Source organism: Vanessa cardui, chromosome 2 (assembly GCF_905220365.1).
Source record: "Vanessa cardui chromosome 2, ilVanCard2.1, whole genome shotgun sequence".
Classification (NCBI taxonomy): Eukaryota; Metazoa; Arthropoda; class Insecta; order Lepidoptera; family Nymphalidae; genus Vanessa; species Vanessa cardui.
The window spans coordinates 6,342,783-6,356,178 of record NC_061124.1 but is presented as its reverse complement, the minus strand read 5'-3'; the positions used below and the strand labels follow the sequence as shown (position 1 = coordinate 6,356,178).

The 13,396-nt window shown below is 31.0% G+C and overlaps 1 protein-coding gene across 1 annotated transcript in view; it reads left to right on the top strand.

The window, feature by feature from the left end:
* LOC124541051 overlaps positions 1-13,396 on the top strand; it is a 52,072-nt gene that overhangs the window by 18,856 nt on the left and 19,820 nt on the right. Inside the window, exons 3-4 of the mRNA XM_047118858.1 lie at positions 6,020-6,100; positions 7,103-7,235. Coding sequence (XP_046974814.1) covers positions 6,034-6,100; positions 7,103-7,235 — 200 coding nt within the window. The 5' untranslated portion in view covers positions 6,020-6,033. The remainder of the gene's footprint in view (positions 1-6,019; positions 6,101-7,102; positions 7,236-13,396) is intronic.

Here is a 13,396-nt window from a genome sequence, read left to right as displayed (position 1 = left end):
ATAATTTTCATTCTTTATTGAGAACTAGCGATCCGCCCCGGCTACGCGCGGGTGCAATTCTGGTACTAAATATACGACAGAATTTGTTTACTTACCTCCTAAAATTAGGGCTAACATTAAAAACATACATATAAAGCTTCCTCTCGAATCACTTTATTTATTAAAATATACCGCATGAAAATCCGTTAAATTAATAGTAATTTTAAAGATTTAAGCATACATAGGGACATACAGCGGCAAGCGACAATGTTTTATACTATGTAATGATAATAATGATTACAACATTTTAAGGTCACAATTAATTTGGTCACATTGTATGTAATGTTCTCATTAGAAACATAAAAACCTATAATCGTGTATATTGACAAATCATTCAAATCACCGTTTTAAGTTTTAACATTAAAACTTACTGTTATAAGTAAGTTTTAATTTTTGAAAATGTACTATTTCAAATAATGTTTCATTGATAGTAACGCCTTTTTGAATTAAGATAGATAATCCCGATAATATTATGTCCGTGACCGCTACCGTTTGTTGTGCCACTGACCGCCACGCCGGCCGACACACGTCCATTGTTCGCATCTGCGGCCGACGGTCACGGTCAGTAATTGGGGAGTGATTTGAATGATTTGTCAATATACACGATTATAGGTTTCGTTTTATGTTTCTAATGAGAACATTACAGTACAGTTCCTTTTACATTCTAGAGGCAAAGGTCATGAGCGTTCGTCTCAGTTTTACTTTTTTATTTTGAACTTTTAAAGAAGATTGATTGTGCATTTGTTAAAGATAATAATTTTGATTTGGAAATTAGAGTTATTTGAGGAAGGGAATGTTCTATTGTAATCCGTAATTTTATTGTCTGTGCACATCTCGGCGAATAATGCGTAGGTGTGCAAATGGGAACGTTATAAAATACTGGCCGCTAAGTTTGTATAGTCCGCATGGGAACAAGTGTCCATTGTGTAAATACAAAGAAAATAAACTACAGGCTAATTGTTCATACAATCTGACCTTTCTTTCTTTCCTTTACTCCACTTTACTGAATTAAAAACACTAAAATGTTATTCCATATTCAAATTTTCACATGCATAGAATAACTGTGAAAATATTTTGATGTAATCGGTAGAGCAGGAAATACTTATTTACGCATAAAAAGTTGTCAATGAATCGAAACGTAGGAAATAGTTGTTTAGCTTGAAATGTTTCTTTAAACAGCTTAAAAGTCGGATTCACCGTTAAATTGGGCAATTTAAAAGCGCATCTACACGGTGGTTGCATACACGTCACGGTATTACTACGATCGTGTAGAGAATTGTGACATAACTGTTACACTAATTATGAGGCGTACAAACTTCATGAAGATCAAGGCCGTTGTTTTGTCTTTCATACTGTTTGCTATTGAGATTTGATATTAAACGTTTCATGATACAAAACTGGTGAGTTCTCTTCATGCAATCCTGAGCGATTGAATAGAATGTAACTGTTGCGATCATTATGTGACTTATGCGAGACACGTCACACTTGTTAATTGCGCTTTAGCATTACGACTGCGACACGCCCTGTTTCGTTTTCAACTTAACGGTTTACAGATCTGTTATAATAATTTATTTTGTAATATATTGTTCTTCTTTGTGTATGTTCTACATTAGTAAAAATAATTTCATATTTTTAAACGAAAATTAAACAAACTATATATCTTGGAATAGCGATATAGTGTAGTATCGTATAGTATTTTAATTCATGATAAGTTCCACAAGATACTTGAGTTAAGGTAGCTTATTTTTCAAAATGAAAATGTTGTAATAAAATTGATTCCTTTTTTTATGTAGGTAATGCTTGTGTCTTACATATGCATGTATACGATTGCATTTAATATTTATTATGAAATCGATACCAATGACAGTCACAGATTAGTTCGTATCATCTATAAAATGATTTAAGAACGTTTAGGCTGTGTTAGTATTAAAGTATGTAAAAATCTAATAATTTCATTCCTTTTTTAAATAATGACAAGGTCGTTTGATAATAAACAATTTTATCAGTCATTTTGAAAGATGTTAAACTTTAACATAGATTATATAAATCATCGGTATATTATCCATATTATTTTTAACAGGAAAAAAATCATAAGGCAAATTTGTAAATCCTTTATAACACGAAACCATCATCCATACATTGACCTGTTGTTTATAAATACACGCTCATAAAAATTAACATGATAATGTAAATTAGAATGATAATTTGTACGAGTAAAAAAGTAACACACTGTCAAGGATTGAAAATGTATATCGCGTTGTGAAAATAAAGTTTCGTATTTATTCCACCAAGCTCCCAAATTTGGTTTGGTGTACTACCCATTACCAAGCACATGATAAATTAATAACACAAAAACTGCACATGAAAATTCAGTGGCGCTTATGTAGATTTGAAACGATCCTATATTAATATTCATATGTGCCATACAACTGAGCCATCGCGTTACTCATCTCACATTTCAAGCATTGAATCGATAAATGTAGTGATTGTGAGAGTATCTACTCCGAACGCGTGTAACAATTACTATAACATACATTTGAAATAATAGCGGTATTCGTATGTTTGCATTTTGAATCAGAAGACTTTCGACGTTCGAAACAATAGTAAAGCTCGAGTGTCGATTTGGATCAAAGGTTTCAATGAAAGGATATCTCGGCTGAGGTATTATGTTCTGATTTAGTAAAGATGTAACTGTTTCTATGGCTTTCTCCGCGTCATTCCCACGTATTTTTACATACATGAACATTTACGTTTGCATTTTTATAATGGCACACTTATTTCCTTACCATATTTGGTTTTCGTTAAATTTAATAAATTATCATTATATGTCCTAAAGATTTTAAAGAGATTTTAAAGATTTTTTGTATTAAAAAAATATTATTGGTTGGAATTATTTACTTAATCGTTGTTATAATTAAATAATTTAATCTCAGTGAAAGAGCTTTTTTTTAAATATTATTATTAATAAGGTCAAATTATTGTTTATAGAGGTAAGTTTATAAAAAGTTTTGAATCTTTATTTATTAAGATTAACTAAATTGTATTCGTAACTCGAGAATACATGATTCTATCTTGACACAAGTTTTAACTTTTATTAAAAAATTACGAACTAAAAGTAAACCAACTTTGTCAAAATGCTATTTATTAAATTCTATTTATTATTTAAATACATATTATAAATATTATTAATATATTAAAATAAATCAACTTATTAATTACTTTTATTAAAAATATGATACACCGAAGTCACGGAAAATGAATTGCATGAAAATCAGCACATGTTAACCTCAGGTTATTTACTAACTAAATATGTACGGAACAATAATTATGTTATTTGAGAATATTTTCTTACCGTCAAATTTAAATTTAATTAATTGGTAAATGTAATATGAAATTTAATTAAACATTTTTGTAGGTCTGTGTTCTGTTAATTTAACAGTAGACACATACGTGTATGAATTGTTTGTTAATAAGCACGTGAAATTTGAGACGTGCAAGTGACTTCAAAATGTCATTACCGCAAAACCGTTGGATTGTTTGCGGTTCGTTAGAGTCAAGTTTACCGCATTTCGCAGCGTCTCTTCCGGTAAATATCAAAACTCATGCTACATAATAGTTAACGCTCTCCAGTTAGATATAGGGATGGCATTATCCCGTTTTAATGATATTTATCTAATTTAACTTTTTTTTTTTTACAATAAATTAAGTTGACAATTGCTTATATAAATAGAATTTCTTTTTGTCATTGCATCCTAACATTAAAAAAGATTACATAAATAAGATAAGAGAATACGAACCTAGCGTATGTTAGTATATAATTTTATTAGTTCGAACTATGAGTTATTTAATACTTGAAAAATTATCATAAATTATAATATTAAAATTATAATAAAAGTGTAGAGTCTGTAACACTCGATACTTAAAAATAACATTCTTCATTCGAATTTTAGCCGCGACAATCAATCTCAAGGGTTAGTCAATTTCATAGGAGTTATAGTGCACTAATATTTTAGCAATATCCTCTACGTTTACAAGCTTTTTTAGTTGACAGAATAAATTTTAATGGATCAGACCAGGGTTTCACGCGTTAGAGGAGCCTTATTAAGTTACTGAATTAAAACGCTCGCAATAAAGTGACTTGAAACAGAACTGTGTCGCCGTGTGTTTGTATCTGTCTTTTATGAAATGTTTTCTGTATTTTATAATTGACTATTAATCTGTATAAAATACTAACATTCCCTCGCATCTGTAAATAGAACTCAATAAAACGTGTGCGATTCTTTTATTGATAAGAATTGCTCTTATCGAAATAGACCGGACTGCGGAATATCTTTAAGATGCGGTCAATTGAGAAAGTGCTTTCAAGTAGCGGTAGTTTTACAAGCAATTACATCTTTTATGATGATGCATTAAGAGTATTCTTAATTACATCGATTGTTATGATAGTGAAACATTTCGATTAATATTGCCATCTCTATTTCGTCTATTGAATGTGTTAAATCAAGTAGAACATTACAAAGGCAATCGAAAGCTGTTCGATTCATTAAACATGCATAAGAATGATTTCAGCTGTTCTCGGTGTAAAGAATACAACAATTGCCTTACTTTCACGTTTACTGGTCATTCGGCTGTTTATAAAAAAAACCCAGTGAAAGCGATATTGCAATGCAAAAAATAATGAAAATTTGTGTCGCCGCTTTCCTTGCGGTTTGTGTATCATGACCTTCATCTATATCGCGATTAACATTTCAGTTTACTTAAATAATATAAATAAACAGCATTGACTTTCTAATTACGACAATTAATCTTTGGATTAAATTATACCTATTAAAATCTCAATGTAATGGACAATAATATTTTACGAATCGGCAAGTATATGCTTTCAGTAATGTTAATTGTTAATATGGAGATACGCGTTAGACTTAACGATTTCTAAGATAACCTTACGTTTACATATGATTATTAAAAATAATGTATCATTAAAGTTTGTTTTTATGAGATATTAATACCAATGAAAAATAGATTTGTGTTGTGTACGTTAAACACTGGCTGTGTTTATATTTACGACGCACTAAAACAAACAAGGGTTTAATTATAGTATAAGCTGTATATTTAAAAATAGCTTTAAATGGTGTGTTCTGTACAAAACCATAGGTGCATCCGTACTTAGCTGGTTTTTAAATTATGTTTGTTCGTGACTAATAACATATAATCTATATTTATATACAAGGCAATGTCAAGGCTTATTGCTGACCGACTTTCGTTTTTATTTATTGTCTTCTTTACGATTGTATTTTTATAACATAATAGGCTTTGTACCACACGAGTATTCTCTATTCCAAATAAGGACAAACCAGTTGAAGTCGGTGCTTCTTCACTATTCATTCGTTAAAAAAACAATAGATAGTGAATTTTAAAATACGATACTATGATTTATATTGATATGTCTCTATAAGTTCAGCTTGAGTTATTTTTATCGAACTGGATTTAGTGTCATCCAAACCAGAGTCGGATTTAAAGGCGTGGAGGCCCCGGGGCCACAAAGCAGTGAGGGCCCTAGACAAACAGAAGCGTGAACACCGTAATAATTATATTATTATGAATTAATTAGTTTTTTTTATTTCAATCAGTAAGCTATGAATTGTTTCGTATTTGTATCGGTAACTTTTAAAATATTAAATAGTAACATTATTATAATTTGACTATATGCTATATGTATTTGTTAACTTGCTGAAAACTGTGGCCCCCTCTCATGTGGAGGCCCCAGGGCAGTTGCCCCGGTTACCCTCCCCTAAATACGGCCCTGATCCAAACGGATGAGTTGGTTTTTAATGCATTTTTCCTTTTTTTAAGCTCTATCACTGAAGATTCTATCAGATATTCATTGTAGTTAAGTATGTGTATGATCTCTAATTGATTATATAGAAAACTTTCTTCTAAAAATACTATTGTTAATTCCATATTGTATCTTTTGTTATAGGTGCAGGTATCATTATGAAGGGCAAAGTCTTGGGCTTGGCGCGGCTAGGCCTATTACTGCTACAGTCATCGTTTGTGCTCAGTAAGTGTGAATGGTTTATTCATAAGAATCTTCCCATTGTACCGTACATTGAAACCGTGTATTGCGGTGCCTTGATCCACGAATAGATTAATTAACAATTAAAACATTGCAGACATATCTTTCATCACCTTACCTTTTTTTATTCTTTATACATGAGCAAGTGATCTTTTATAGCCAAAGGCGAAGCCGAATACTACGAACACTAAAAGTAAAACACGCTAATTCCCGATGATTAAACTTTTAATCGCAACGAATTCATTCTATAATTGTAAGAATAAAACGAGCAATATAATCAACTTCGTTTAATGTAGTTCGAATTCAAAGCAGTTTCTGAAAATAGAATTATTTCCTATGTATTCTCGGTATCTCTCTTTGCATTTTAAACAATGGTTGACATAACATGGACTAGTCACTTAACACACAATACATGGGAGAACAAACTGCAGGAGCCGTTTGCTAGCACTCCATTGTAAATACGCTAAGAGAATCCACTCTACTTGAAGTTGGTACTTCAATTCCCAGGGTAATTTTCTCAAATAGCAATATAGGAAATATTATTGTAAACAGTAAATTGTTTAACTTTCTTTAGTATCTAGGCAAACTTTCTTAAAATTACGGTCATTTTTTAAATAAATATTACAATTGTTGTATATGTATATTTATGTATAATTTTTTTTAATAAATCATGAACGGATTCTTATAAATGTTGTCTGAAAAGTCGATAACGACTTGTAAGGGCCAAATGGCTCATTTTAATTATGTATAGAGAAGAAGAAATAAATATTCATTTACGTCGAGGACGATAACAGATAATTTATTTTCACTGTCCAAAAAGCGCTCAAATAAAAAGTGTCAATTGATTGCGTAATTTAATACGCTATTTATCTTTATCATTCAGTTTGATTTTTAGTGTACTTGAACCATCTAACCTTCAGTCAACGACCTCAAAACGTAGCGATAAATGTTTGTATTCCCAAGCCATTAATAACGAATTTGTTGTAGGTCGAATCGCTTTCGAGAAGCTCACTGATGTTGACTTCTCGGGTACAGCTTACTACACAGTACGAAACTTGTCGCTGTACGAGTGCCATGGATGGTGCAGAGAAGAGCCGGATTGTCAAGCGGCTTCGTTCAGGTAAGTGTTCTATCATTCAAAATCATTCATATATTTAACATAGATAAGAAGTACAAATAAGAGCTGTTTTTGCAATTAGAATCTCTATATACTGTATACATGTATGACGAAAAGTTTAAAGGCTGTAATATATGAAAAAAAAAATAGATAAAGCATATTTAAATAACGTTTCAGGATAATCGTTGATATATAAACATTTATTTATAAATAATAACGAGTTCAGGTTGTATTACTAACTACTTGTATACAATATTATACTAATAATATTATATAACTACCAATTTTATATGTCTACTCCTGTGCTGGTCAAAGTTCTCCTTACGGCATGGTCGGGTTAGGAGTTTGTTTTACCACGCTGCTCAAATGTTTCTATGCGGGGATTCACACAAAACAGAAATTTATCTGATACAAAGTTTTTTTGCACAATGTTTCCTTATGCTACCTAAAAAACTGCGGTGATTACCGGGATTTGAACCCGCCTCCTTCGATTCACGGAGTATAGCCTCTGAGACGCTTAATAATAAGATTTATATTGATAAGACGATGTAACTAGTGATATTTTGGACAAAATAAATTGTAAAATATGACAATCTTAATAATAACTTTCTATAAAGTAATATTAATAAGTAAAAAAATGAGTAACCATCCGTAACGATGATTTAATCTCGCGTAAGGTGAATTTGCCTACAATCATTTTAAGTGAGCTCACAAAAAAAAACAAAACAATAAAGTAAATTGCATATAGTCTTCTTGCAAGTATTTAAAATAATTCTTGTAATTATGAAATAAATCATAAAACAAACAATATATAATTACAGAGATCGGTAATTTGAAAGTAAATAACATTATTTTATTTCAAATGATTTTAAATCATTATTTAATGCGAAAACCACGTACGTACAGCTACACTCGTAATTATCTTCACGGCTCGAAAGTTCGGATTCAGAAAGCTCTCTACTAATCAAGAATATGACTTGTCATTCTGTGAGTGATCACAAAATAAATGCACTGCAGTTATCTTTGATCACGCCTAACCTAAATGTCGTAGATAAGATCCAACTGACGCGAGGATTCACTAATCGACGGACATCGAGGAAATCGGATCATAATCACAGTCTTTAGACGTCGGAATGTGTGTCAGGCGGCCTCGCTGAGTCCTGCTGACTTCTGGCGTTCCAAATGACACGCACGCGTTGAATTATAACAATTGTATCTCGCCACAAACCGTGTAATAGCGGAAAGCAACACTCGGTCCAAATTGAATAGCAGTAAAAGTGATCGCATACGTATTCAATGGATTTATTATCGATGAAGCATTTGGATTTCATGTCTATTCGTGGTTTGAACTCATATTCAATTTATTTCATTTTCTAACGGAGATTTGATTGATTGATGTCGATGTTGTTTTCGTTGGAAAACGGCTCACACTTAATTTTTAATGAGATTATAATGTTTAGTTATAGTGTTATTTCAGACCTCGGATGATTTGAATAAGAGATTTGAATAAGAGTTTTTATATTCAGAATTATGATAAATAAATTAAATAACCTAAATTTTGAACGACATCTGCAAAATAGCTATGGTTTACATGATATTCCGAAGTAAATCTATGATAAGATTTTATTTTTTAAATAATATGACATATGGATGTCGCAAACAATCAGTCAAAAACAACAATTCAAGTGTTGTCCATCATTGCGTGCCTAGATATTATCATGCAATATCGCAAAAACTCTAATTGTATTTGTATCTAGTTAGACATAACAGTAAATATCACCATTACTCAGTATAAATCCTAACAAATCGTTTGAGAATCAATTCCGTAGGTATCCAATTCAATTAAATGCGATGGAACTTTCCTGCTTCTAATTTAGTATTGTACTAATATAACGTATCTCGAATCAATCTGTCCAAAGAAAAAGCGATCTGACAATGGAACGGGACGATAGCGATATTAACAATTGCTAACTGTTCCCCACCTTGCCAGTGCATTCTTAACCTTATACGATGATAACGAGCTACGCTTGCTGGAACACCTTCCTTATCTCATACATTATGAGTACAAAGAGCTTTAACAGTTAATAACTTCTTTTATGGGAAAGATGATGGGTTTTCAGATTTCATATTCTATAGTTGTTTATATGGGAACTAGATTATACAAGTTCAAGCAATGATAGTGTTAATTATCGTATAGTAAACGATTTATTGTGCTGGCAATATTTTAGTCATTCATGCTACAGCGTATCTGCGATTTACGCAAAATTAAAATAAAGACATTAATCCAAACTATAACAAACTACAGACTAAAATAAAATATCCTCGAAGTACAAAAATAAGTAGTCGGTTTACAGTTTTGTAGTTTAAATAAAATGTATTAAAAAAAACTCCAATCCCAAAGTGGTATTCCCTGTAATTTATATCAACATTCAGTATTGATCTAGCAATTTAATTAAATTAGTTTTTTTGGCAACTATGTAGTACATGTTATTCTGGTCGAGGTCAGAAACATTATACGGTATTGTAATTTTGTAATTTAGAATCGAGTAAATTACTTAGAAAACATTTAAAATTAATGTACCTTCAGCACTTAATTTTTTATGGTATAGGTTGGCGGACGAGCATATGGACCACCTGATGGTAAGTGGTCACCATCACCCATAGACAATGAAGCCGTAAGAAATATTAACTTCCAATTCCTAACATCGTCAATGTGCTACCAACCTTAGGAACTAAGATGTTATGTCCCTTGTGCCTGTAATTACACTGGCTCACTCACCCTTCAAACCGGAACCGGCGGTAGAATAACTGAGAATGGTTAGTACCAACCCAAACGGGCTTGCACAAAACCCTACCACAAAGACTTACTAACTTACTCTGCTAAAATGACAAAATTAATCTGAGTAAACATTAAACATCTTTCTTTAAGTTTATTTGTCTTATAAAGTCATATAAACTATATTTTAATATAAAACATGAGACTATCTAATAATGACACTTACGTTTAATTTTAATAAATGAAAGCAGTAAATATTACAATCTCTTTTTTAAAGGTTTAACAGGGATTCCAAGTTCAAATATTGATATTGCACAGCAATTTATCACATACAACTGCATCTTTTTAACATTTTATTGCTTTTAAAATTTATCATTCATGGGATCACTCAGAAATCTTTGGGGAACGGTAGATTTTAAAACGTTTTAAATTTTATATTTGAGTTTAATTCGGGTTGATGGGGCGTAAGAGAATTCAAGCAATAAAATTAAATCTATTTAATTTTAAATCAATACAATGTAAGTTCATTATTTTAAGGAACGTGACCCGTTGTCTACTCGCTGTCAGGATTGATAACATCACTTTAGATGGACGAGTCAGACTTTATTGATTTTCTTTACGATCATATCAACATTCGTTCCGTTATTACATGCCTTAAATTGTAGCAGCAATTCTAAGATTCTTAATTTAAAATGTAATCGTAGTTAAAAATCAATTAGAGATCAACTTAGAGAGCAACAGCAAATGAGCGAAGTAAATGGATCTTCCATCATCTGACGAATGGCGTTGTTGTGAAAAGACCAGTAATCTAGAAAACACTTGTTCGACAAGAACGATGCAGTAGTCATTTATTAGAGGGAACCAGTCATTAATTCATCTTTCGATCAAAACATATCGAAGTATTTAGAGAGTGAGATGAAATGCAACGATATGCGCGGGCTACTTTACAATTTTAGCCGCTGTGTCGTGATTGATGTTACATTAGATGCGCGGTCAGGCGCCGGTAATGATAGGCGGCGATTTTCTAGACGGCTTTAATATTGATATATGTAGACGAGGTACGAGATGCTTTGATTTGCTGAACTTACTTCGATATAAGTATCTTTCATATTCTTGAGATATTATTGCTGAAGATGAAGAATATTATTTTTTCTGATATATTATTCAATAAAAAATTGCGATTCAAAAGGGAAATGCTGCTAGCATTCTTGCCACCATTCCACGCGGTCAAGATTTATACAGTAATTAGTTTTAGTTCATAATTGTATATATTTAAGCATTTAATGTTATTATTTGTTTTGTTAATAAATAAAATCTGTATTACATATTCAAATGAAGTCGGTTAAAAACGGTTCATTAATATAAAATAAAATAAAGTGAATAAAAGTTTGTAAAGAATTATATTTTATATACTTAGTGATGTTTCTAAACTCGTGACTTGCTATAATCTATTCTAACCACAAAAAGACAAAACAAAAATAAACAACGTTGACGACGAATTGTTGCGCCATCATTGGCCGAGAGCTTGAATGTTCACTATGGATTTGCGAAAAAATTGCATTGTGAGCAAGAAGTTATAATCGAAACGTTGGAACTAAGATTAAAGTGGAAATAAGTAAAATAGTGTTGTCACATAAATAAATATCTATTAATAAAGAACTGTGAGTAGAACAAATAGCTGAGTTATTAGCAAATCGCTTGAAATATGTATCTACGGTTTGTTTATTTATATTCCTTCATTGATTCCTTCGAATAGACTATAATAGGTTTGAAGCCGTATGTCAAAATCAAATGTGCAGCTTAATCATAAAACTTATCATACAGACACGGAATATTCACATCTATTAAGTTAAGTAGTATGGATAATAATGTAATCGCTTTATTTTCTTATTAAAATAATATGAATAATAATGTCTGTTACATTTTATCTGGTCTATTAACTACGGCGGTAATACCTTAAGATTTATTACAGCGATTGCGAAATCAAAACGATATCCAGTATCATTAGTCTAAGGGCTTGACGCATTAATCATATTTTTATCGACGTGTTTGTATTTTGTTCGTACATCATCAAACTTGTTACATTATGATTTACAACCTGTTAAGAAATATAATTACTTAATTTATTGTATTCTATGTTTACATATTTTATACTAGCTACCTGCCCTGACTTTTATCAAAGCGATTATTACATTTGTAGAATGAAAATTTGAATGATCGTTTGAATGATTTAATGAATTTGGATCAATCCAAGAATCATTTACGAAATATAAATAAAATTTATTTTTTAAATAATTATTGTTACCGAAAATAAAATATAACTTGACAATGATATAATATCTATAAATATAAAATGTCTCTGTCAAGATGAGCGTTGTAACAGGTATGTTAACTGAAATAGCTTATTCAATTCAATTCTTATTTTGTTATAGAATATATACGAGGCTTTATTCCGAAAGACTGGTTATAATTGCTCTGTGCATTAAACTATAAGACACGTAGAGATGACACTATAGACGCATCGTACCTTTGTACATTTAACATGACCAAGTCGATGCTTGAAATCATTCGTTTAAGATAGAACATCCAGAAAACAAGACAAAAACACATATACGTTGGTGTGGCACTGAAAACGCGAATATATTGTTTTTAACTTAAATAACTAATTGTAATAATAATAAATTGAAAAAAATACAACGACGTTAAATTGGAAAGGGAAGAATTTTCCAAATCGTTTTGAATATGACGGAGTTCTGAAAAAAAAACATATGCTAAAAATCTGCAATGGTATTCAACCTTTGTTATGTAAAATCGTTCGAAAATATTTTAAAGCATATGCATATCAGGCTAATAAATGTATGATGAGATATTTTAATTTATAAAGTTATTTTTACGTTGTTTATTCATAGGCTTCTATTGGCATAAATGTACAAAAATCGTTTACATCATTTACTTTATAGTGCAGCCAATTTAAGCGAAAATTTTTGATATTACCCAAATTAAATTTACTAGTCATCAAGATAAATCACATAAAGTTTGCTCATATTCATAAGAACCAAAACATAAGATTAATAAAAAAAAAGCGTTAAAGTATTTTTCAATATCCGATGAATATTATTGGAACTAAACACGAATATATCAATGGTCTCGTTAGTTCGCGTGGTCTGAGATATAAAATAACAAAATATCTGGTTAGAACGGTAAACAGCTCCGTTATACAGGCTGTAAGTGTAACGCGCGATCTAGTGTCATTAAGACGAATGCAAACCATTAATGTATACCCTTTACATGTAAAGAAATTACTGATTACACCTCTTGTATCACTGACGAGAAATAATAACGTCTTATGAAATGATCTCCAAAGGGTTTTTGCTCATTAAAATGACAC